This window comes from Semicossyphus pulcher, unplaced genomic scaffold, assembly GCF_022749685.1.
Source record: "Semicossyphus pulcher isolate SPU_LCO1_2020_fin unplaced genomic scaffold, fSemPul1.0.p SCAF_12, whole genome shotgun sequence".
NCBI classification, from domain to species: domain Eukaryota; kingdom Metazoa; phylum Chordata; class Actinopteri; order Labriformes; family Labridae; genus Semicossyphus; species Semicossyphus pulcher.
Genome location: NW_027211626.1, coordinates 14,818,403 through 14,845,493, shown reverse-complemented (window position 1 = coordinate 14,845,493; position 27,091 = coordinate 14,818,403). Strand labels below are relative to the sequence as shown.

The following is a 27,091-nucleotide window of genomic DNA, read 5'->3' as shown; positions in this document are numbered from 1 at the left end:
TCACTTTATTGCGTTTGATTCATAAAAGAAAACGAACTGAGAGACTTACCCCACATCACTGGCGGCCAGGAGCAAACTTTGCACGTCTTTTCTTTCTCTTTTTAAGCTCCGCCAACATTTACGAGGCGCGTATTTGCACCAATATTTCACACTGACACATTTGAACACTCACTTTTGAACTGCGGACTGAAAAATCCCCCTGAACACACAGCAACCCACGTGTGCGCCCCCTCCCTCTCTCCGTGTTTAAGCTCACTAGATAACTTTTTAAACTGCTGTACCAGTTGTCCTCAGACGCTCCACCATTCATACTGAGGTGACTGCAAGACTTGCAGTGCTTTTACATTTTCGTATTTTAGTCACACCCACCTCCTGCTGTCAGTCCTTCCCTCTCTGCTGTACCAGAGGAAGCTTCAGCATGAATGGAGCACTGTTTGTCCTCGGTGTTTAACTAGATCAAACACAAACACTGTACAGTACACGGTCACATTCATTCTGTTAAACAATGGTTGAAGGTACAAACACTATTATCACTGACCTTTGTGAACAATGCGGTGAGCTCTCAGGTGGAGAGGTTAAGTTCACTTGTCACAGGCTGCTGCTTCTGCAAAAACACAGTAACTGGAACACTTGCAACCAGAGAGAAGAACAGTCTGAAAGTCAGTTTTCTACAGGTAAATATTTCAGGATTAATGTACCTTGCTTGGTGTTTTAAATGATGATGGCCCTGCTGTTGTCTTGCAGCAGGTAGAGAGATATTCTTGTCCAACTAACAAGCTTCAAATTTATGTTTCAGTAAGACAATCCACATCTCCAGCAAGCAGAGTGTGTCTTTGTCCTTCTATTCCTTTACCATGTTTGATATAGTCATAAATAATGCAGCACATTACGCAGAGGGGACTTCATCACATTTTCGTGACCACACAGGAATTAAAAGCAGAAGTGGTGGCGATAGCTCGGGTCACTTTCCGGCAGAGCGTTTCATTTAGCTCTTGATGCCGCGCTCAAAAGCAGACCGCAGTTATTAATAGAGAGGAGAGAGTGTCCTTTTTAGTGCTCTCCCTGTTTGGAGGCGTCATCTCCGCTCAAGTTCTCGCTCAGGCCTCAGCAGGATGGATGCGATGACTTCCTCCTGCTGACACTCGCAGCTGTATTCAAATGAACTGAAGTGGAGTTTGAATTTTTTTGCGCAAATGCCAAGTGAGAAATTTCCTGTTTAGACTGACATAACACACTGCTGCTTGTAGCGGTGACCATGTGAAGAAATGTGGACGTTAGAGGAGCAGGAAGTACGGATGTTGTGTCACGTCTTCTTGGTGGTCCACAGTTCTACAGAAGCTGCTGTGAGTCTGTTGTAGAGTCTTTTAAAATGCCCTTTGTTCATTTGTTTGAGTAGGGGTTAAAATAAAATGCATTTTACACTCCTGTGTGCGGTTAAGACGTGAGAAAAGCTACAGGGAGGGAGGGCGTGTTCGCAGCAGCACTCTTACATTGGCTTATTGTGGAAACAAACAGGATTCTTTCCTACAGGCCGCGCTGGTTTTCCCACAAGATGAGGACGCAGTCAAGGCTGTCTCTTTCCCAACACGTGCTTCAGTGCAGTCTGGGACAAAAAAACAACTCCCACATTATTACTCAATGTTACAGTCTGCTAGGCATTTAAATCTGATCCACAAAGACCTACAAACAATGAATGCAACAATAGAACGGCTCAGATTGTACATTTTTGGGTCTATTGACTTCATTTTGTGTTTATCTAGGAAAACAAAGCCATATGCAACAGACCACCCACAGAGCAAGCTGCATAACCATGACAACCAGTATGGCATCGACATACAAAAATGCCTCTGCATGCAATTGGGTCTTCACCCAATCAAATCAACAAAACCTGTGAAGTATCAGTCGGCTGCTAGGCTAAGTAGATAGTTACATCAATTTCATAGGGCTTCTTGTTCATTTCATTCTACAGTATTAACTGTTGATCAGGCTACTGTCTGGCCAGGCTCATGTCAAGATCTGGATGTGTTTGACGCATACCACTGATAGCACACATAGCAAACGTTTTGTCTCCAACTCCAACTACTTTTTTGAAGCCTTGTTTATGGCATTATGGCCACTGCACATCTGCTTCTATGGATCCCAAAGTGACCGTGTTTGGATAACATGGTGGCTTTGCATGGCTACATCCCTATCCTGAATGAACAAGTCGCATTGGTAGTGCTTATCAATCACAGGCAGCCACGCCCTTAAGCAAAATGTAAATCATGCTGTCTTGAAGAAAACTCGAAACCAGGGATCGAGAACAAACATTTTTAGGAGAATATTTTTGCAGTTGTCTCCCCCTGCTGGCCATTAGGAATAATAAAGGTTTAAGGCACTTCGGTTTGCTTCGTCTGTGACCACATCTCCTCCCACTTTGTGAGAAAGTCGGCTTCACTGTTCTGCACGCTGCAGCCGCGTCTTACATTGGTCTCACACCTGTCTTCTGTTCGAGTGTTGCTGAGTGTTTTCTGTTGGTATTTTTAATTTAGAAAACAGCCACAAAGTAATGAAGACCAGATAAAGTCATCACTTTTTTCGGCATTAACAGGCAGATGCCACTTTGTTAGTACACATGCTGGACGTTGTAATTTCTTCTCTCAAAAACACAAACACCATGCATCTTGTGACAAACTGTAGTTAGTAAATATCTTCAGACTGCACGTCTCCTTGAACAGAAGACTTCACTTTGCAAATAAAGTCTCCTCTTTCTCCGCCATTCCCAGTACTTAGACATTTACTTGGAACCCTGCAGCATCATGAAAGCAGGAATTTAGGCAGCTCAGACATTTTCAGGAATGAAGAAGAGTCACTTAAAAAGGCCTCCAGAGGAGACTCCAGGACCTTTAAAAACACCAGACTTTGATCATCTTAAGGACACACCAGAGCACCCACAGGGTGTCCTAGTTCCTGTCGGCCCCGGACTCTCCGTTTACTGGATGTCATGTGACATTTTCCTGGAATGTTTGTTAAGACACGTTGACTGAAGCGCCACGTGTTTCCAGGAAACCACACACACATTATCAGTAAGCCAAACACATAACAAAACACTGGAGGCCTGGTTGTATTACAAAGTGCAATGTGAGACTGGGTATGCATTCACATATGGCACTACTTGTGATTAAGATTTGATCAACTTGGCTGATATTTGGTGCTCTTTCTTATCTTTACTTCATAGAACCGAGGACGGGGACCTTTCTCTTTCTCTTTGAGCTCTACTCATATCACCACCTTTAATCAGCACTAACCCTGAAACATGTTATGTGCTTTGAAAAACCAGTACCCTGCACTATGACCTCATCCAGAGCCTTTAAAAGGCTGTCAAGCATCTCAGCACCGGCCTCATTTACAGTGAAAACAAACACTGTTATGATGTTCTGTTGAAATAAAGCATGTGATGACCAAAAAGTCAACTATAACCGTGTGACCATCAAATGTGAGGGTGTGGTTTAATCATATGATCTGACTGTCGGAGCAGCATTGGCAAACAACTGTCAACAGACTTTTTGAATACTGCTTAAAAACTGATGCACGACAGTACATCACCTTTAATATCACCTGAATCTAATATGTATATATTACAGTACATACAGAGTAAAGCGCCTTGCAGTGATGAGAAAATGAACTATTGGATTTTAAGGGGATACACAAACCACGTGATGAACCCACCCAAACGGCACTGGCTGCTGACAGGAAGTGTGCTAGAAAGATGGAACCCTTATTCAAATTCCTCTCAGTCGAGGTCTGAAAGTTTCTTTGAAAACATATAAAGTATGCGAGTCATGTCTGGTTGCTATTTTCAAGATTAATGTGGTAAAATGGTATTAAAATGTGGGTGGACCAGCAAATTCAGAGCTTAACAGATGAGACAAATCCCGTGATGTCTGCATGAACCAGGGGACTTAACGGCTCGGTATGAGGAAGAGTAGACTTACAACAGATAGAAAAGACATTGCTGATCTATCACTGTAAGCTGCCTTTAGTGCAGCTAAGGATTGACACAAGTGTAACGCCATTTACAGGCAGTAACTGATCATGAGGCTATTGAAATGTGTTCTTATGACACAAAAAAACTGAATAACATATTCTCCATCTAAAGAGTTTTGTGTGCGTATGAGCAGCAGCAGCTCTGCGAGGAGGGCGTGGACAGCATGTTTGTTCGGATGTTTTCCATTGCCCTGGAATGCTCTCAGAGCCGTTGGTTAGAAGTCATCTGAGACTCTGGGCTGAACACACACTGCACATCCTCCCACACACGACTACATCACTTTAGTTTCCCATACTTGCTTGGACATCAAAATGCAACACTTTTTGATTGCTGTAAAGGATGCAGAAGGGGTCTTCTAAGTCAGGCACCGTGGTACCCCGTCCAGCAGGGGGGGTTTTGAGGAAGCTACCTTAATTTCCTCCATTTGCTTCGTCACAGACAAGCAGCAACCTCGAGAGTTATAAAAATGAAGCCAAGGAGCAAGTACTAAAAACTGCAGTTCCTCAAGTGCCAACTTTAGGCTGGCTTCAATAAAGACTCAGTCCCCATTAAGCCCTATCCATCCATCCATTATCTATATCGCTTATCCTCTTCAGGGTCGCGGGGGGCTGGAGCCTATATCAGCTGTCATTGGGCGAGAGGCGGGGTACGCCCTGGACTGATCGCCAGTCAATCACAGGGCTGACACATAGAGATGGACAACCTTTCACTCTCACATTCACACCTACAGGTAATTTAGAGTCACCACTGAACCTAACGAGCATGTCTTCGGACTGTGGGAGGAAGTAACCGTAGGGAACCCACGCATGCACGGGGTGAACATGGAAACTCCAGACAGAAAGGCCGACTTTGTCCGAACCAGGAACCTTCTAGCTGTGAGGCCACAGCGTTAACCACTGCACCAATGTGCAGCCCCTCCATTAAGCCCAACGTATATTAAAATGTATACAGCAGAATTTAACAAATTTACAGCCTGGTACAAAGCACAGTTTTGGTCTCTTATATGGAGGTAAGGTTTTTTTTAAGGGTTTAACTTGTGCATAATCAGAGGCGTGTTCTTTCTTTGAGTGACAGGTGGATGCCGCTGCCTGTGACCCCTCAGCTGAATTCAGTCAATAAACTTAACCTCTTGGCCCATTTGTGTTGCTGGTGCCTGGTACAATGCGTCTGCTCTCATTGTACCTGCTTTGTTAGCTCGTTCAGTGTTTGTCATTGATGTATCTGTGGCGGCCCCTGAATGGATGTTATGATTGAAGTCGGCTTTTCCCTGCAGAGTAGATGACGGCTGCAGTGACGACAACGGCGGTGCTTTTTAGTGACCCAATTCCTTTTGTTCACCTGCTGCTTGTTCGGCCAAAGAGTGTGCTACGTTTCACAAGCCGTCTAAGCTTCTTCAGTCTGATAAATAAACAACTCTGGTCAACTGCCAACACAAAGGATCTCATTGTGTAGAACATACGCTCATTAGCTATCCAAGTAGCTAATCAAGTAGCCTTGGGATTAGACCGTCTTGATCTGATACAGCAAGATTCTGAAGATATGTTTGTGGTCATTTTGCATCTCATTTAGTCAAGTTGTGTCTTTTTGTGGTGGTTTTTCTCGTGTATCTACTGTACATCGGAATATAAAATACCCGAGAAACACGTGAGGAGAAAATAATAAAGACAAACTTTGAAACATTTAGAGAATAAAACACAGTATTCATTCAGTGTTTAGTTACTTTTCTGGTTTATTGTGTTGCCTTTGTCTTCTGATCCTCACAACACAGTGGCCTGAGCGTTCACAGGCAGCACTGAGGGGAACAACTAAAGCCAAATCCTTTCATCGTGTGCCGACTCGTCCTTTGTGTCCTTACGGTAGAGAAAAGTCGGTAAAAGTGGTTTCCTTTAAAATAGTCCCCGTTATGGATGTACTGCAACACTACTGCAGCCAAACTTTATTTATGCAGTAAAAAAACTAAATAGAAATATTATATTACAAAGCTCTTACACGAGTTAATCCATGTTCAAGTGGCTGAGAAGGAAACAAAAGTCTGTATTCTCCAACAGTTCTTCTCACAGGCAGGCGTTACCTGCGCTCGCATTGGTAACATGACAACTGCATCTCTGAGAGGTTACCTGCCAGATGACTTATACTGAGCATCAGGATCAGAAGGCCTGCAGAGAGAAGCCCTGCAGCGTCTGAGCTCCGGAGCCCAGCAGGACGGGAACCAGCCGCAGCAGGTCTCTGAGCGGGATGCCCAACCGGCTGCTACGCGCCAGTAACTCCCCGAGTGAGCTGCAGCCTGCAGGGAGAGAGGATAAGGCTTCAGGTGAGGTCATTTTCTCTGTCATAAGAGGTATTTTCTTTTGCAGTTCTGTATAAACATCATGTTTGGATGGGGCTTTCAACATAAGACAAATCTGGGGGGTCAAAAGATGAAAAAGACAAAGTTTTTTTCTTTTGCTCTTTGAGCCTCAAAGGAAAACGTCCACTAAAATATGTTTCCATTTCTAAGCGTATAATTTAGCTAAAAGCTGCTGTATACAGGCAGAAAATAACATCAATCAAGCAGACTCGCTTTCACTTCTTGATTTGGTTTTATGACTCATTGCGCTGTCACCCTACTTTCAATAACAGATCTTCGTCATCCAAACAAACAAATGTCTGATACCGCTTTTTACTTCGTTTGTAGTATTTGTTGAAATCAGCACAAGCATACCAAGGATACATGAAAGGTAATTTGCTTCACATTTTCAGGTGCACATAGATGTATTATGTTTTCATTAAAATGTCTTACAGTGGACGTAACCTATTTATTGATAAATAATGCTAAATGTATTTGATATAAGAAGTTTAACGTGGTTTTTATAAACAGCTCTGGAAAAAATTAAGACACCACTCCAAAGTTTCCTTGAATCAGCATCTCTCTCTATGTGTCATGGCCGGCCCAAGCCAGATCTGAACCCCAATGAAAACATCCTGAATGTGATCAAGAGGATGACGGATGGTCACAAGACATTGAACAAAGCTGAGCTGCGTCAAGAGTGGCCTAACGTCACCCAGCAGCAATGTGAAAGACTGGTGGAGAACATGCCAAGATGCATGAAAGCTGCAATTAAAAACCAGGTTCTTTGTGAACTCAAACATTAGTATTCTGTTGTTTAAACATGTTGTTGTGACTTTCTGTAAATAAAAGACCTCAATGAGAATATTTGATTTGGAAGTAGGGAGAAATGTTGTTTACAAAAAAAAAAAGTCACACAAACACAAACCTATAAATAGAAGAACCAGAGAAACATATTTTTTGCAGCGTCCTCTTATTTTTTTCAGGAGCTCAGGAGTATAATCTTAATCTGGAAAGTAACAAAACTGCCACATAAACAGAGCAGTGAATGGAACAATACCTGGTGGAGTCTAAGTTTTAAGTATCATAAAAGGATCTACTCAAGTAAAGTACAAATTAGGCCTGCACGATATGAGAAAACTCTGAAGTGTGATTACATTGTCCAATACAGCAATACAAATATTAAAGAGTACATATTGGCTATAACTCTAAATTCTATGTCTATCTGCTGTTCTGCACGTTTTACACAGTACCTGTGTTTGCAACACGTCCCTCTTGAACAGCATTTCCGTTATCCAGTAATTGCCTTTTTTTAACCAGTAAAATCTGTTGCAGTCCGACATAGTAAACCCCGCCGGTGAAAATAATATATTTAAAACCAAAAAAATATCACTGATTCATTATAACTCCGCCCCTCAGCACTTCAGGAATACGCATAACCAGCCATCAGAACCATTGTTGGTCATTCTGGCAAAGGAATTACCGGCGAGGACGACTCAGCAGCACCAGCAACCGCCCCTCTCATCGATGCCACAAGTGCACAAGATGTCAGCGCTGTGATGTCAGCGCTGTGATGACAGCGCACCGCGGCTATTGAGGCTTGAATTTATCCACAGCCTGCAAAGTCCTCATCGGGGATTTCAGTGAAATATATCCCGATTAATATACCGTACTGTTCAAAAGTTCAAAAAATGCTGTAAACTAAGAATGCTTTGAAAAATATAAATAATAATAGTTTATTTTTATCAATTTACAAAATGATAAGTGAGCGAACAAAAGAAAAATCTAAATCAAATCAATATTTGGTGTTAGTACCCTTTGCTTCAAACCAGCATCAATTCTTACAGGTACAGTTGAACAAAGTCAGGGATTTTGTAGGATTATATTCAGGTGTATGATCAACCAGTTATACCAAACAGGTGCTAATGATTTCACATGAGATACAATGTAACTAAACGGGGTACCGCGCACACGCCAATATACAGCCACTAAAAGCGCTTGTTTTTGCTACTGACAGGCTCAGATCGTTACACAGTAATAAGTGTCTGACAACACTGTGGCAGCCATGCTACTTTACCTTATGCTCTCTGTTGTTGTCTGTAACCAAGTCTCGCTCACGGAGAAGTCACACGCTGAAATCTTGCGCGAGACCGTAGTTGTTGCAGGAAGAAGGAGAGAGGAGTGAGAGAAATCAAAGACGAAGAGGGAGAAGTGCCGTTTGTTGTGTTCGAGTACAGAAAGCGTTGCTCAGATCAAAGATTGTCATGGCTGAAGATTTATCTGATTTCTATGATTCACTCCGCTCTCCTTCTTCCTGCAACAACTACGGTCTCACGCAAGATTTCAGCGCAAGACTTGGTGAGGAACAGCCAAACTCTGCTGCCAAGGTGAGGTTGTGGAAGGCAGTTTCATGTCACAGGTCATACACCATGGCAAGACTGAGCACAGCAACAAGACACAAGGTAGTTATACTGCATCAGCAAGGTCTCTCCCAGACAAAGATTTCAAAGCAGACTGGGGTTTCAAGATGTGCTGTTCAAGCTCTTTTGAAGAAGCACAAAGAAACAGGCAGCGGTGAGGATCGTAGACGCAGTGGTCGGCCAAGGAAACTTAGTGCAGCAGATGAAAAACACATCAAGCTTATTTCCCTTTGAAATCGGAAGATGTCCAGCAGTGAGCTGAGAACTGGCAGAAACCAGTGGGACGCAGGCACACCTATCTACTGTCCGGTGAAGTCTGGCCAGAAGTGGTCTTCATGGAAGAGCTGCAGCCAAAAAGCCTCCGACATGGAAACAAGGCCAAGCGGCTCAACTATGCACGGTAACATAGGAACTAGCAGCAGTTGCTCTGACTGATGAGTCAAAATGTGAAATATTTGGCTGTAGCAGAAGGCAGTTCACCGAAGGGCTGGACAGCGCTACAATAATGAGTGTCTGTAGGCAACAGTGAAGCATGGTGGAGGTTCCTTGCAAGTTTGGGGCTGCATTTCTGCATATGGAGTTTGAGATTTGGTCAGGATTAATGGTGTCCTCAATGCTGAGAAATACAGGCAGATACTTATCCATCATGCAATACCATCAGGGAGGCCTGTGATCGGTCCCAAATGTATTCTGCAGCAGGACAACGACCCCAAACATACAGCCAATGTCATTCAGAACTATCTTCAGCGTTAAGGAGAACAAGAAGTCCTCGAAGTGATGGTATGGCCCCCACAGAGCCTTGATCTTAACATCATGGAGTCTCTCCGGGATCACATGAAGAGACAGAAGGATTTGAGGAAGCCGACATCCACAGAAGATCTGTGGTTAGTTCTCTAAGATGTTTGGGACAACCTATCAGCCGAGTTCCTTCAAGAACTGTGTGCAAGTGTACCGAGAAGAATCGATGCTGTTTTGAAGGCAAACGGTGGTCGCACCAAATATTGATTTAGATTTTTCTTCTGTTCATTCACTGCATTTTGTTAATTGATGAAAATAAACTATTAACACTTCCACTGTTGAAAGCATTCTTAGTTTACAGCATTTTTTCACACCTGCCTAAAACGTTTGCAGAGTACTGGATATAAATTAATATTAGTATGTATAACGAACTGCGCTCCCTCAGGGAGAGAGAGAGTGCGCATGCATATGGGCATGTTGTTCCGCTCTATAAATTTCAGTTTAGTGAAGTGTATGAACTGAACTGTAGACGGGAGTCCCTGTTTACAGTGAAAGAGTGATGACTCCTCCGCAGGTTGAAAGTGCAACAGTTAAGCGTATCATATATTCAAATTTGGACAAAATTATTGTCGGGACAGTTCAGTAATTTCCCTACCCAATTCTACGCCCTGGATATTACCTTCATATCACTTGTTTTTAAGCTAGATAAATGCAGATAATATTTGACGAGAATTTCACCCATTTGTCCGGAACATTGAAAGCTTCCAGGACACGTGGACCGGCACAGATTTTTTTCTTAAGGAAACCCTGCTCCTGAACCTAAAAAGGTTTGTTTTTTTCACCACTGAATTGACACCAATTAATCTGACAGTTGCTGATAGCTAGCTTAGGCTTCATCTGTTGCATCAAAATGGTGTAAAAGCATCCAACAGGCAAAATGTACACATGCCAAGTATGATAGCATGGCTTGTTAACGTCAAATCATTGTTCTTATTCATTGCGATAAGTTCAGACTTTGTGAGATGTGCTTTTTGCAATAACAATTAAATTGTGATTTATTGTGCAGCCATCGTTCAAATGTCTCAAAATTGCTTTTAAACTAAAGCTGAGTGTACAAACAGCATACTGAATGTCTACATGCAAATATAAAGTGTACACAGGTGATGTTTTCAAGTTAAGTGTTTGTTACCCTCCAGCTGTCTGTCTGTGTTCCTGAGGCAGGGGATGGAGCGGTACACCAAGAAGGAGGCCAACAATATAGACTGGGTGTCCTTAGGAAGGGCCTCGCCCCTCATGTAGGACCTCAGCACTGAGCTGTGATCTGAAAGAGAAAATACACACAAAGCAAACAAGGATTATTGTATCATCAGCTGTCCTTCATGTGCAAACCCACAGCAGCAATGCTCTTTGAGAAAGAATAAAGGCACTGAGAGGGGAGCTGTAGAAACAAGATTCATAAAAATAACAAAGATTTATCTGGAAGCATTTTTCATTCATGGGAGAGCTCCAGAGAACAGCAACATTCCTGATGATTGAGGTCAAGTTAGTTTGGTTTTATTTTGAAATGTCATCCAGAGCCGGGAGGCTTCATAAAACATGAAAGTGAAGGTATGTTGGAGGTGTTTACAGGATCACAGTGTCGTCCAACCACTTCACCTGTTTCCCACGCCTCTCAGTGTGCATTTATGACTGTGTGTGTGTGTGTGTGTGTGTGTGTGTGTGTCAGTGTGTGTGTGCGTGCATGTCAGTAATGGAATGTGTGTTTGTTGGGAGTGTATACACCATCTGTTAAGCTTCTAAATGATGACCGTATTGTGCTAAACCCTGCACAGAACAACAAGATGAAACATGGATCAGTTTGTCTCATGTATTCTTGGTAAAATGAAACATGTTAGATGTTGTTCTTCTTTATCATATTTGTAATTCTCTTATATCAGCTGGTGTGAGCGGCGTGGGAACGGATTCTAAAGCATGCAGCAACGATCAGCAGATCAGTCATGCGGGTTACATGTTTGCAAAGTCATAACTTATTTGGCAAAGGAGTTTCCGTATCCCATTCAAGTCATCCGCTCCTTTTTAACCTTAGGGGATAAAAAAACACCTCAAGTGACCTTAAAAAAAACTTTTAGCACAATTGAGGAAGTGTAATTGAATTTCTTTACAGCTTTCCTGAAGCGATACCTCAAAATGTGCAAAGGAATATGGAGAAGAGGGGTCAGAGTTCAAGCACTGTTATTATTCAGACAACATTAAAAAGGTGTATTGTATGTGATCATGTTGTTTATGCTACATTACAACAAAATAAAACTATTTGTGCAGCTGTAGCCACACAAACGTACATATTTCTACTTGATAAAAGACTCAAACTACAACTGATCTACTTTCTTCCTCACACACACTCTCCTCTTCTCCTCACCTCTCAGCCAGCTGTCCAGCGCTACATCCACCATGTTCTTCATCACGGGTAGAAACTCGGAGGTGAGCAGGGCGTCGTGACAGTTTGCGGGACCCAGCAGCACCCTTCTGTCCCACAGCTCCACCACCAGACGCATCTGCCACAGGGGGAAGGTCTGCTGCAGGTCGCCTCGACGCAGAGCACCCACCGTCTGAGAGACAACGGAAACAACACGAGTTAACATACCTTTATATTTGAAGAATGGATTTTAATCTCTGCCGGTGGCTTAAAAAAAAAGAGATGATGTCAGGAGAAACAATTACCTGCTCAATAGCGATGTACGTGGGCAGCATCTCTGGACATTCCTGCGTCACACATTCATACAGCATGGCCGAGAACAAGGCTAGAGTGTCCTCTCTCTGCAGACACAACACAGACAGAGTGACAGGTTGCCACAAATAAGACATATAGTCTTTTCAAAACAACACACTTAACAACATGTAGATGGTTGTATGACAGAGCAAAACTTTCAAATGTATACTGAGGTTTGTTTAGCAGAAAAGGTTTTGCTATTTAAGTGATTTGATTTCAACAATTTTCATGTTGTTTTAGTTTGTTACAATTAGAGATAGACCGATATGGTTTTTTTAGAGCCGATACCGATACCAATTATTAGTAGTCAAGGAGGCCGATAACCGATATTTGGAGCCGATATTCATTTGCAGTAAAAGTGAAAATATTGGCGTCAAAACTTTGAATAATACAAACTCCAACACTTAACTTTGTTTAAATGCCTTTAAGCATATGTTTATTAAACAAACAAACAAAAAGCGCAGGGAGTTCCCAGGGTCAGCAGCATGTCTTATAAAGTTAACTGAACATTTAAACAAATAACTTCCTGAAGTTTTATAAAGTAAATAAAATAAAGTTAAATAAAATTTGCAAAGAAATGAACTCTTATCGGCCGTCAGATTAAAAATAAATAAATAAATAAATAAATAAATAAATAAAATAAAAAAGCCGATGCCGATATGCGTCAAAATGCCGAATATCGGTCTGGCCGATAAGCGGTCTATCCCTAGTTACAATCCAAGTTCTTTGCTCATGATACATTTTTCTTTTTCAGATTCACGCCTATATTTTACTGTAATTGAGTGTTGGTTAAGTTTAGTCATTTGAAAACATTTTGCATTTCTCCTTGAGCAAATACCATCATGTAGAAACGATGAGACATTTACATTAAAGCAAAATAAACCATTCTTTGCTCTGAGGTGAGCAGAGGGTTAATATTCTGTTGTTTGATACTTACACATAAAAAGATAACAGCAAATGAATTTACACAAAACAATGACTTTCAAATGACCTGCAAAGTGAAAAGTTAATTCAATTCAAGGATCAAAATTAGCATGTTGTTAAATTAAATTACAGAACGTTGCGTTACAAAATGACTAATTTTCCTCCTTCTCACTGTGCAGACTGAAACCAGTGACCTCTGGTTAACATGAATCGGTGGTGAAGCCGACTCTTCACTCAGAAAATAGGAGTCAAGTGATTAATAAGCAGATTAAACGCACATGAACGTAGTGAATGCTCTTGACATTAAAAAGCACTAAAGTGTTTTTCTCTTTTTTTTTAAAAGTATGATTATTTTGAGCGGTCGGATCAAACGTGGACACGTTTCTGCCAAATGTGCGACAGTTGTCAACATCTGGTGTTAGAAATATTTGTATTTGTGGTTTCTCTTTGCTCTTCCTGCTTGTCTGAATTTGTGGGGTTACGTTAAAAAATGTGGTTGCTTATGAAACCATTTAGCACGGCACTTTAATGAGCGGCTGTGGCTCAGTGGTAGAGTCGGCCGTCTTTCAATCGGAAGGTTCGATCCCCAGCTCCCTCAGGCTACATGTCGAAGTGTCCTTGGGCAAGACGCTGAACCCCGAATTGCTCCTGGTGGCATAGCCAACGGGTCTGAATGTGATAACTGATTGACAGTTGGGCACTTCACGTAGCAGCCTTTGCCATCAGTGTGTGAATGTGTGTGTGAATGGGTGAATGTGATATGTGGTGTAAAAGCAGCTTTGAGTGGTCACAAAGACTAGAAAAGCGCTATATAAGTACAGTCCATTTACCATTTAATGTTTTAATGTTTTTCAGGAAAGCTAAAGATTTCCTTAACTAAAAAAAAACATACATTTTTAAAGCTTTGATATAATTGTTGTGATGATGATTGTGACTTTAGCCAGGTGAGTTGAGGCACACGAACTCCTTTTCTCTCATACTTGTGACGAGATCAGCCTGAGGATGCTTATAAACAGGATATCTTGGTGAAGCCTAATTCAGGATATACGACATCAACAGGGATGCATGTAAATATGCTCATTCTTTGCCGGCTGAATGTAAATATGCTCATTTTTGTTGTTTCGTTGTTTCTGTTTTCAGTATCTAAAGGAGCTGGAAGAAAGTGGAAGAGCAGAGTTTCATAAGAGCACAGAGTTTTTTTTCCATTTATAACCACATCAACCACACTAACTGAAAAATAGTGTGATTTAGAGCTCAGTATGTCGTTGCTCCAATTAAACTTTGAATTAGCTTTTTGGGGCTTTCCAATATTAAAGTCAGAGCAGGTGCTACAAACTGGACTCCTTCCTGGTTTGTTAATGTTTGTTTAGACAGTAGGACCGAAGGCTGTCATATTACACTTTAAATGAGCTACAAAGTACATGGCTTCTCTCAAACTCACTGTCCTGTCTGTATTACACCTTAAAATAATCCAGGCTGTTCTAGAAAGAAGAAGAACCATGAGCAAGGAGCACCAGCTGTTACGAAGCTGGGAACCACATGGAGTTTTACACTAAATAAAAACATGGTAGTCCTTTAGTAGAGATTATTCATTGAGAAAAGTTAAACCAACTATTTGCCTGTATTAAGTGAGAGGTAACTGAACTGACAACTCTAGCGTAAGCTTGCTTCTCTAGCTTACTTGAGATTTGATTAAATGTGCAACACAATCTGTCGTTTATATAACTTCTGAGGAAGTACACAATGACAGATCAAAATCAATCATTCACTGTGCTTTGATGATGATGAAAAAGATCTGCACCTATGTCTCATTTCTGCGTGTTAAACTCACGTGTTTCATTCCATCAGATGTTTTACAGAAGAACTCTGCGAAGGAGACCAAAGCAGGCTCTGAGGTGAATGTAGAGATGGCTTCAGGCTGCAGAAACACAGGAAATTGGAAAATTATTTACATGAACCAACACGCAAAGGAAGAGGAGAAAAAAGGGGGAAGGAGATAAAAGAAATTCAAAAGAGAGGGTAAGGGGGATGAGGAGGGGATGAGAAGATGACAAAATATTTAGGGGAGGACGTGGAAGAAATAATGTGAGTGTTTTGTGTCATTTTTTCCCTTCAGACCTGCAGGTGTATTGACAGCATACACTGAGGCCATCAGGTGACCAGTAATAGCCTGTCAACCAAACAGCTGCCTGCAGAGCCTGCAGTGACAACCTGCCAAGCCTGGTCATAGCCAGCCACTGGGGAGGAGGTCAATTCAATTCCAATTTGTAGCCTGTTAGAGGGGCTGACGTATTTCTTATTAACGTATTCCCCTGCTTCTTACTATTGTCTACCATTTAAGTACTTTACTGTCTGTAGAAATTTTTATAAAAGACAAATTAGGGCAAAAAAGAAAATTAAAACTTTTTAGCCGGTCTGTATGTTCAGTAGTAAACTTCTGGAGATGGATGTGTGACGTCTCTATGCACTCACCTTGAAAGCTCTGACTCCAGAGTTGCGATGGTTGACGGTGGAGGCCAGCAGGCTCTTCCAGCCTTGAGGGTCGTCTTTGTAGGGCAGCTGTCCGGCCCGCAGTTTTACATACAACACCCCGTCTCTGGACAGGATGGACCTGAGGGAAATATAACGAGAGATTTTCCTTTAAATCAAAACCAAATCAATACATGGATGGGATCAGAGCTTCCCTGTGGATTCCACTAATCCATCTGTATTTAATGGTTTCATTTAAATTCCCTTCACAGAAATGATCCTCTAGACTCACTTTAGATGCTGTGTTTCTTTGCTGAGGTCCACGGACAGCTCCCAGTATCGAGGACCCTTCACCTTCACCTGTGAAAAATAAACAGAAGTTAGAAAAATATCAGGATAAAGATATTAGGGTGTTAATATTGTATTAGGTTGGAAGAAGGTATAGATTATGTTAATGTTCTGTGCAGTGTCCTTAAGCTTTACCCGTTTGAGAAGGTGCAGCTCAGGCAGCATGGTGGGAGCCATCAGCTCTACTGTCGTCTCCTCGTACCACTTGGACTCCTGAAACAACGAGAAATGCCCTCTTTAAAAACACACAACGAAACAAACAGTCACGTATGCAATGTTTTATTCGTCGGGGGTTAAGTTGTAGGCAAAAAGATGGATGATTCTCACGGTGTCAAACGGAGCTTCCTGCTGTGAATTAAATTGAAGAGAGGTACGCTGTCTGAGGTGGTCGTCCCTGTGGACAACGACCTCTGACTTTAACCTTCAACCATCCTGCATGGAAATACTGAAATACTAGGAGCTTCAAGATATGTGCCTGACTGGGACTTTACAAATACTTTCATTGAAATTTCATATTCATTCATATTTTTCATGTCATCTCTCCAAAAAAAACCAAGCACATGCAGATGCTACAACACACCTCAGCTGCATTGCAAAGCTTTCCATGGTTTGAGGCTGTGGTCCACAGAAGACATGAGAAAGTTGTCGCTGTGTAGTTGATATGTTGACGCACATCAACCCCAACTGACACACATAGACGGCGGTGTGAAGGGCACTCATTGGAAAATTGGGTGTTTGTTTTGACACGTCGCACTCTGTGTTATGACCTTAATACTTGAAGTATTTTGTGGTTTGGTGCCTCCGTTTTGGCAGGAAACTGAGGTATTGCTCATTTAAAATCTATAAACTAGATTTTACCTGATTTTATCAGCTTTTTTTTTTATCGCGGTCTAACACCTTTCCTCCCAACACCTCTCATCTTTACCATTATTATTTAGGTCACTTCTTCTGCTTGAGCCTATAGCCACAATATTCTTATTCCTGATCATTTCTGAGAAACAAATCATTTCTGTTTCAACTTCAAACAATGGCTGAAACAAATGCTTCCAGGCCGCAGACTGCTGCAGAACAAAGTACGACTTCTACACTTGCCACATCCATACAGAGCAGCAACCAAACCTCTCAGAGGAGGATTTAGACATAGCTGTTCCTGTAATTCAAAAGCTATTTACAGCACCTGTGTAGACATAACTATCGCAACGATGGCTGCCTAATGTACATGTTTGAAAATGCTGGAGCACCCAAGATAGACTGGAAGGAAATAATAGCGTAGAGTAAAAATAGAACAGTAGAAAAACATGTACAGTTATTCTCGAAGCATGTCATTTTCATTAGACTTTATAATGGTTGTTTTTTTTCCCTGTGTAAAAAGTGTGTCTAAAAATGAAAGTGGGGCGTCAGGAGCAGCAGCCAGTGAACGTGTGCTTCCTGCTTCACGTGAGCACACATGATCCAAACGACTTAACAGTGTTTTTAAATGAATGGAGACACTCCGTCTGAGCCGCTGTGGATTGAACCATGACGCGCCAAAACCTCAATTCAGCCTAAAATTATGTTCATAAAACATTTTTATAGCCTTCAATAAATTAAGGTAGGATTAAGATTGTTGGTTTCAGTTACTAGTAGAGGGACTACAAAGTAAAAAGGTGAATAAAGGAGCTAAAACAGGAGTCAGAGCTGCATTGGGCCATAGTGCCTATTTTTCTCTTTAAAAAAGGAGGTTGTGTATATGATGATGTAGGAGGTGGTAAATATAAACTTGGGTGAAAGGGTGAATTTGAGGGCTGGCTTTGAGTGAATGGTGTAAGTAAGTGTGAAGAACTGTGAGAACGAGGAAGTCGTCCAGCTGACGGCAGTAACGCTGCAGAAAGGTAGATGTGACGGCTGCGCTGCCCGCAATGAACTGAAACCAGCAAACGCACATAAGACTTGGTGTTAGCACATGTGCGTGTTTGCATGTAACACTGCTTCTTAAGAGGAAGTGCAAATTTACTCGTACTTGTGAAAGCTAGAACGAGAGAGAGGGAGGAAGTGCATGCTATGGAACAGGAAAGTAGAAACAGTCCTGTCGTCCTGGTTGTTTTACACGTCAGTGTGAGTCAACATTCTACATATCAAAGTTTATACTAAAGCAGTGTTGCACTGCTTGAGAGGTAGAGCAGCTTATGAGCAATGGGAGCTTCTTCTTCATTCACTGTTGTCATCGAGCCTGGTCAGGCTGGCTCAGAACTTACCTTGTATGTGACCTCTAAGAGGGCGTAGCAGGGCTTCAGGGAGTCCACGTCCACGGGGACCAGCAGGCGCGGCTCGGCAGCCAGCACGGCCAGGTGCCGCAGGGCCTGCAGGTGGTAGCTGCAGCAATAAGAGCAACTTCAACACGGAGCTTTTATTCACAGAAACATGAACCAGAAATATACAGTATTTGAAATTTAAATTAATCTATTAATTATCAAAGTAGCAAAAAAGAATCACTGGTTTCAATCCAAATTTGTCAAAAGTCTGACATGTTCAACATGTTGGATTACTCCTGATACAAGCAGCAGGGAGACAGGGAGGTTTTGTGCTTTGTATACGGTTCAGAAGTTCAGAAGCTTTTAAATCAAATCAGCCAGTTTTAAATCCACACATGTGTCTGTGATTACCTGCTGTAGGGAGAAGCCAGAAATAGTACAGTTTTAGTGGTTGCTAATGAAGTTTTAACATCAAGTGCTTGTAAATCATTTTCACAATGTGAAACTATGAAAGGATTGAGTATTGACTTTGGGATGTTCTGAAACATTTTTCACAAACTGTTAGATCCAAATAAAAGATGTCCTGTTTCAAATGAGCTCAAAAATATTGATTTAAAATGCATATAAAGTGGGAAAATCCTGCATCTAAAGTGGAGTCGCTACTCAGATGAACTGCAAAACACACATCATGAACGGCCCTAGTTTGAGGTAAAAAAGTGATGTCTCTTTTCACTCTGGGGCTGGGGCGACTCGTCAACATAATTCGTATAATATGCGCTGATGTGTTGCAAAAACAAGAGGGCTGAGTTACGGGCTGGAGCTCAGTAAAGTTATGGCGTGCAGAAACAGATATCGTCACTCATTGCTGGTGGTCTCCTAAGGCGGCACGTTCAGGGAGCGCTGGCTTGAGCCTCAAAGGTTTTGAATGACGCCCCGGTACGATGTTAAATATAAGCTCTTCATCTCTGCTCAACTCGTATTTACCGTCACTCTGCCGCGCCCTCTCTTTCTCTCTCTCTCTCTCTCCCTCTCGTCCTTGCTCGACCACTCACTCTATACGCACGTCACGACACAAGTTACAAGGAGAGGAGAGGAGTGATGCATTCAGGTCCAGTTGGGAAAAACTCAAACTCGATCTTTTAATAGAGGGGAAGGTAAGAAGTAGGCCTCTGTAGTACCTTCTCAAAAACAGTTGATTTATGTTTTTTTTGACATAAATCAATCAATGTTTTTTTTTAATTACCTCACCCTGCTCATTTTAAGTACTTACGTAAAAATACTGATTTTCCAGTTCAGGAAAAGGATTGCTTTGACATAAAATTTGTCTACGCGTCATAGCGATCCTTTTGAATTTGAGGTCCAGTATTTTTCTGATCAGGCATCTGACAAATAGTTTATTATTATTTATTATGTGACCTGGAAATTGGAGACTAAATGAAAATTCATTTAAAAAAATTATCTTTAGAATAATCGATAAATTAGTTGTTAGATTAATCGATTAAAAGGTGTTAGGTGCAGCCCTAATTCACTCACAATCAATATTTGGCAGCACAGTGTCAGAGGCCTGGAGGGAGCACACGGACCAGCAGAAAAAGTTTAAGAGTATCATAGTGTGTGTGTGTGTGTTTGTGTGTCTCTTACCGGTTGTCCGTGCTGTGAGCAGGGAAGTGTGGGTACAGGGCACAAAGCAAGGCAGCGATGGCTGAATTGGAGGTGCTCAGGGTGTACCTGATGTGGGACAACAGCAAACATCAAAAATTAGAAGTAAGTAAGATGTGTCTTAAAGCCTGAAGGAGTTACAGGATATTTCAACTTGGATTTCAGATCTAGCTACAAAAATTTGCAATAAACATTGAAAATAGCATCCCATAATAAGAATGAAGATGGTGCTCTGAATGAGAATACATTTTACAGTGTTTTGGCTGACCAGAAATATTCATCTGTATTTATTCGAGCCAAAAAGGGAGAGGAATGTGTCGTGGTACATGTAGGCACTGCCAACACGGCTCCACAGTCAGGAGAAGCCAGCTTTAGTTCAGTGAGGATTTTAGCTGACTACATTTACCATCAGCACTCATCAGACATCCACATAAAACACGGCAAACCTTTTAATCCCTCACCAGTAGCCACTAGCAACAGCAAATGTGCACTGTAATTGCCTACTTGTTGTAACAGTCATAATCAAAAGATTGCAACATGCCCTCGTATACAGTATACACACAGTTATGGGTATGAGAGAATACATTTTAAAAAGTCTTCATGATCTGAAAAAGCTTTTTTAAGAACGTGTTTTTCTGTGTCTTCTTTCTTAGTGAAACCAGGTGTGTTTTGTTGTCTAGTTTACGTCATCTCAGGCCAGGACAAGGCCTCTTAAACATAATAGTTGGCAGTTAAGTGCATACTTTGACTAATGGTGTTCTTATAATAAAGCTGGGTCAGACAAGAGAGGGTGCTTGTAGTTGGGAGGTTACTTGTGAAAGTACTAAAGGTCAGCTTAGGTAAGAGATGACAATTAAATGGCTGCTTGGGGCACGTTAAGCGGCTTTATAAAGAGCCTCAACCACACTGAACATAACATGCCTTCCCACAAGTTTACAATTCAGTCCACCTAAAATAGAGACTCAGTGTGTTAGGTGGAAATACACAGACAGATTTTAGAGCAAACCTGGTCCAGATTAACAGGCATGTCTGAAACCTGGAGGAGTGAAAAATAAATGAGGTAACAGATACTGCTCTTAAAGAAAGTATTCTGCGACACGTTGTCAGATAGGAAGAAGGTAAACTTCAAATGAAAGTCTCTTTAATCCGTGTGTTTCACTATGATTTTATTTCTTATAATTCAAGTGGTTCCACACGTCAGGGTCAGAGTTCCCAAGAGCAGAACTGAAGTTAATTGTTAATTGATGGAAAATTGTTAGGAAGCTGATTTTTTCTGGAGTAATAGTAATTTTACAAGGAACCACAATCAAGCTTATTTGAATGCAGCCTCTATATTTTAAAAAGTACCGTATTTGCTTGTTATTGTCTTTAATGATAATAAACTAAAGCCCCTTTCCCACTGGTCAAAAAAACAGCTAACACCCGGCTTTTTTGCTTAGTGGGAAAGGTTACAATCAGCATTCAGACCCGGGTAATTATCGCCTCGGCTCCGATCGGCATTGATGGGAACACAAAACCTGGGTCGACACGCTAATCTCTGCCCCTTTCCAGCACAATGCTATGACGCGCATCGAAGTTCCATCCGCTGTCGCGTAACAACGTACAACGGTGAAGTTGTTCTTTGTTTCGTGCAAGATGCAGCGACAATGGCAAGACAGCGAGGTGAGAGAGCTTCACCTGATCTGAGGGGAAGAAGAAATAAGGCGACTTTACTAACTCTGTTTCCAGCGCGTTTGTGACATCAGACCGTGACGCAGCGGAAAAAAGACAGAAAGGAGTATACTTCACTGGCAATGGGAAAAGAGACAATCATCATTTATTAGCGGGTCCTCCCGGGTCTGAAAAACCTGTGTCAACGCGCAAATTTATGTGGGAAAGGGGTATACTTAACTTTGCCGTTTTAATAGCACTTTGAAGGCATCGCCATGAAGTTGCTGACATTTATTGACACTGATTTGCCAGAGCACAAAATAAATTCAGGAAATGATCTGCAGATTGTTCAAAATGAAAATAATTGTAGTTGCAGCCCTACAACAGGATCTGGGGACAAAGTAAAGAATACTCTTCTGTTACACAAAGGTAGAGAAAAGTTTTTCCCACTTTCGCCTATTTTTATTATGAGATACTGAATATTGTCACCTCCTGGGGCTTTTAGAAATCCTTCACATTAAACAACCTGAAAAAGAGAGCCTGGAAATCCCAGCTGTACTTTCCTCTTTGCACCTACTATGGTTGAATACGTTTTACTGCTTCAATGAAGTCCCCTGGTAAAACTGGGATTTTCTACCGATAACATCACGTGTTTTCCTTGATCATTAACTTAACTCTGCAACATCAACAACTTTCAAACTGACATACGGCTACATGAGGTCCACACACTTCCTGCTTTGAGGGTTAAGTCGACCTCTGCTTCAGTCACAGGAGGCTGAAGCTGTCAGAGGGAGGACTGCTGGCTAACAATCAGGTCTTCTGAGTCACTTTCTTCTCATGCCAGGCTGAACATTTCAACTTGTGTTTCCAGAATGTAAAACAAAAACAGTTAAAGTATTGTTTATGTTTTATACTACCTACAAAGATGAAGTTGTTCTTTATTAGTCCTGTGGTGACTCCACATTGGGCGAACTCTATTTAAGGAGCAGTCGGCAGCATCCAGAGACAGACTCTAGTGTTTGGGTAACGGGCAACTGAAGGAGTAATCATAACAGCTCCAAACCAGAGCGTTCAAAGGAAACTCATGCAAACATGTGAATAACATACAAAGCTTCTGACAGCTTCTGGTTTCAGCTGATAAAGACCAACAGATCACTGTAGCCGCCATGTGAGACTTAAGTTGGAAAAATTAACTTTCACTTCAGTTTCCTGCTAAAAAATGACAAAAATGGGAAGAGAAACTAACTGAGCAGACAGAAAGAGAGAGGGAAGGAGGGAGGAAGGGTGAGAAAAAGGGAAAAAACTAGCCACAGAGCTTAGGGAGCTAAAATGAACTGAGAGGGACGTAGTGCTGCATTTCATTGCAGGTGAGAGACTATATGCAACAGGAGGGCGAGAGTGAAGGAAATAGAACAATGACTTGGCACAAGTCTGCCAACCAGCATCAACTTTAACCTCTGCATACCCGCGGTAACAGATTAAACACTCTACAGTACATGACATTCAAACCGACTCCCTGCTGCTGTGTGAGCTTTCAGCAGGCAGGTCTGAAATAAACCCTGACCCCAGAAATGAAAAGGCTCATCTGATACGGCCGTAGGTGGAGAAACATTTGCGACATATAATGAGAGAGCGGGGAGCAGTTGTTTTCTCTACACAGGCAGAGGTCAGTGGTCGGAGGAACCTGGTTTGTGTGCGAGTCTGTATAAATCAATTACGCAAAAAGACAACAATGGAAACAGGGCGGATTTGTTTGGCTTACACAAATAACTACTACTAACTTCATATTTTATGAGTGCACACATTTCTTAAATAATGCATCAGTTTCCGTGTTTGCATCTCACCTGCCCCCTCCCAGGAAGAGCAAGCCCAGGGCCATGTGATGAGCCATGTGGAAGCCGTAGTTCATCTCCCCGCCGGTTCGTTTATGGAAGAATCGACAGAGCTGCAACACCTTCAGGTTGCCTGTGCCGGACATCACCATGGACATAGCCAGCAGGATCATGGACAGGCCAGTCTGCAGGTTGTAATAACCCGTCTGCTACGGGAACCAGCACACATGTTGACACACAGAAAGGGAAAGCATGGGGTGAATATTAGGAAACATATACTCATACATATAACAAGTATGAGTATGTGAGGCAACAGAGTTTATGCACATAATAAAATTATAAAAACACTTACAACATTAGCTGTGCCGCTGAACGACAGGATCTGCATGAAGGTCCTGGCGAACTCGTAGAGGCAGTCGAAGGCGTCAGAGTTGGCAGAGCCGGCGAAGCGTAAACCCAATGCCATACAGGCTCCAGCGGTGATGTAGTCCTGGGCTTGGCTGAGGGTAAAAAAATACAATACACGATCAGTGTTGGTAGAGGGAAACTTTACCACCACGAATTCCCCTGAAGAAGTACATTATTCAGGGTTTAACACAGAACTTATATGATCAAATTTAGCTTAAATACTTACGACATTGTCTCCATGTTAAAGTCTTCAGAGGGGTCAAAAGACCCCCTCATGATCTGAAAAAAAAAAAACATGTTGAAAATAATTACAGTCTTATTGACACTTTCTATGACAGTCTGTAACTGGCTGTTTTCATGTACTTAAAGATCTAACCTAGAAGATTTCAGTTTCGTTCTCTTTGGTAGCACCTAATTGCAGTAGGACACTTTCCAATCTAACCAGACGTCCACGGTTGTCTCCCTTTGTTACGGTTGTGACTCTTGATTTTCCTCGCTTTCCATTTCAGACTGTTTGCCTTCATCTGAGCGTCGAATATGTTTCGTTTTCTTGGATTTTCACTTATTTTTGTATCTGTAGTCATCGTCCTTTTCTTTGTTTGTTCAGCCATAGTAGATTACTGTTTACTCGCAACACTTGCAGAGAGCGGAAAAGCAGCCGCTTAGCTCCGCCTACCCTCTCTGGCAGACCAACCACCGCTGGGTGATGGAGAATGCGTCACTTGTGATTTATTCTGCAAATGTCGCCACAGACACCCAGTCCATAATAATAATATATACAGTAAATGCAAAGGTTTTCATCAGTGGGCCATAGGCTCAATCACCATCGTGTTACCTCATTCAGCGTTAGATAGTGACTTAAAAGACATTTATTTACAAGAAAATATACAAACATATATGTCATACAGCTCTGGAAGAAAATAAGACACCACTTTAAATTTTCCTTAAGTCACGGCCAGCCCAATCCAGATCTGAACCCCATTGAAAACCTCCTGAATGTGATCAAGAGGGAGATGGGTGTTCACACGCCTTTGAACAACCAGAGCTGATTGAATTTTTGCACCAAGAGTGGCCTAACGTCACCAAAAGCAATGTGACTGGTGGAGAGCACGCCAAGACACGTGAAAGCTGTAATTAAAAACCAGGTTATTCCACCAAATGTTGATTCCTGAACTTATAACTTAAAACATTAGTATTCTGTTGTTCAAACATAAATATGTACTTGTTTTCTTTGCATTAATCTAGGTCTGAAAAACATATTTTTTGCATCTTTTGGTTATTTTAACCAGTCGTCATTTTCTGAAAAAAAAAGACCTAGACTCAGAATATTTGATTTTAAAGTAGGGAGAAATGTTGTAAACAATAAAACAAAAGTTAATTTTACGCAAACACAAACCTATAAATAGTAGAACCAGAGAAGAACATATTTTTGCAGTGGTCTCTCTTTTTTTTCCAGGAACTGTATATGTGCTGCTAGAATCGACTGAATAACTGAACTGAAGAATGTAAGCTTCTCCCTCTCCACAAAAATAAACAGAGCATCAAAACCTCCCCAAATTCTTTATAAGTCATAGTGACTTATTGCCAGTTCTGCAGAATCACAGCTCAATAATGCTGTGTGTGTGTTTGTGTGTGTGTGTGTGTGTGTGTGTGTGTGTGTGTGTGTGTGTGTGTGTGTATTCTCTTACCTGGGGTATGTTGCTTTTGACCCACTCAGTGTTGGGAAGGATTTCATCCCACATTATAATACACCTAGCAAGAGTCTGAAAGGATACAGAGACAGTCAAGATGTGGAAGGAGAAAAACAGATATACCAGATTATGGAGAGCTGGTAACAATGACACCAAACACACACACACACAAACACACACACAGACACAACCAGCCAGAGCCACACTAACCCTCAGCAGCAGAAACTCTGGCTTGATGAAATCCAACAAGAACCAAGTGTCCGGAGGTTTCAGCCAATCAGCAATCGACCTAGTGGACAAAACCAGGAAGAGAAAAGTAGGTGTTAATACTCTCCTTCAACACCCTCTCGACCAATAGACAGACGGCATCAGACGAGCTTAAAGAAGAGGAGGACCCCTTGACCAATAAGAGAAAGGTAGAAGATGGAGCAGTCTTGTTCTTGTGTATCATAAAGAGAGAACTCGACTCACTGAGGATGAGATATTTCATCGGGTAGGTTAGGATGTTCTGCTCATCATTGACATTTAAAACTTCTATGGTTAGTGTACGGGTCACTGTAGTAATAGCGGATGATTCTGCACATATACAGTTTAGTACGACATGTACAGGTATCACGTTATTCCAATCACGCAATCAATTTCGTTTCTTAAATTAAAATGGACAGTGTGTCAGAAGGATAATTGTTTTCTATTTGCTACAGCACACAGTCTTATCACTTGTACACACCATGTCCATATCTAATTGATTATTTAAATCATGAGCTGGGGAATTAAAGGAACATGAAGCAGTACACACACACACATGACATTAACACATGCCAATTGTGAGTGAAATAAGATAAAGAAATAAAGGGATTTTATTTTGAAAATTCTTTTAAATACTCCAGGAGAATTACTGAAGGACATACTTAGAGTTGGTTCTATTTTTAGGTAGAACAAGTTTCCGCAGCAAGGAAAAAAGTGTAATTGTTGTCATGCAAGTGATTCATAAAGGTTCCCTCCTGCACAAGAAGGAGGTAGAACCACCACCATGTGTCTTGTTCTGGTCTTTGCTTGAAAAGATTGGCGGAGCTATCTCTTGTTTGTCTTTTCTCACCTGTTGTTGGTCTTGAGGTAGATCATGGCGAGGGCCAGCGTGGCTCCAGGACACGTCACATCTACGTTGATAGTGTCACCTTCCTAGAACAGCCGCAGATAATGTTTGTGGAAAGGCAAATCGATGATAGGCTTGTTAGGGCTTGTTCTTGTTAACATTCAGCATTTTGCAAGTTCCCTAGTTAAGTATTGCAGTCCACTTAAACTGACAACCCTGCAATCATACACATACTTCTTATTACATTACAATAAAATAACTGCAGCAACAATGTTAATATATTTGAGATAGATTTTAGAAATAAGGAAGAATTAGTGTTTCTACCTTGATTTGGTAGCTGGGGGACTTGTGTCGCTCCCTGCTGGCTCCGGCCTGAGCCCTGCGGTGGCCCCCCACCATGTACTGATACAACTGCTCGGGGACATTCAGGTCTGTCATCCCGATCAGGTTACTGCCATGCTGAAGGGAGAAAGTAGGAGAGAGGGTTAATGAGAAAAATAATCCGTTT

The 27,091-nt window shown here is 41.7% G+C and overlaps 1 protein-coding gene across 1 annotated transcript in view; it reads right to left on the bottom strand.

Annotated features, from left to right (window-relative positions):
- Positions 1 to 5,757: 5,757 nt before the first annotated feature.
- Positions 5,758 to 27,091, bottom strand: part of anapc1 (anaphase promoting complex subunit 1) — a 51,437-nt gene continuing 30,103 nt past the window's right edge. Inside the window, exons 36-52 of the mRNA XM_069658336.1 lie at positions 26,908 to 27,042; positions 26,587 to 26,669; positions 25,701 to 25,779; positions 25,488 to 25,562; positions 24,026 to 24,078; positions 23,744 to 23,891; positions 23,404 to 23,600; positions 19,892 to 19,978; positions 18,254 to 18,371; positions 16,155 to 16,232; positions 15,964 to 16,031; positions 15,675 to 15,813; positions 15,034 to 15,120; positions 12,230 to 12,325; positions 11,928 to 12,117; positions 10,701 to 10,832; positions 5,758 to 6,311 (exon numbers count right to left, since the gene is read on the bottom strand). Coding sequence (XP_069514437.1) covers positions 6,175 to 6,311; positions 10,701 to 10,832; positions 11,928 to 12,117; positions 12,230 to 12,325; positions 15,034 to 15,120; positions 15,675 to 15,813; positions 15,964 to 16,031; positions 16,155 to 16,232; positions 18,254 to 18,371; positions 19,892 to 19,978; positions 23,404 to 23,600; positions 23,744 to 23,891; positions 24,026 to 24,078; positions 25,488 to 25,562; positions 25,701 to 25,779; positions 26,587 to 26,669; positions 26,908 to 27,042 — 1,902 coding nt within the window. The 3' untranslated portion in view covers positions 5,758 to 6,174. The remainder of the gene's footprint in view (positions 6,312 to 10,700; positions 10,833 to 11,927; positions 12,118 to 12,229; positions 12,326 to 15,033; positions 15,121 to 15,674; positions 15,814 to 15,963; positions 16,032 to 16,154; positions 16,233 to 18,253; positions 18,372 to 19,891; positions 19,979 to 23,403; positions 23,601 to 23,743; positions 23,892 to 24,025; positions 24,079 to 25,487; positions 25,563 to 25,700; positions 25,780 to 26,586; positions 26,670 to 26,907; positions 27,043 to 27,091) is intronic.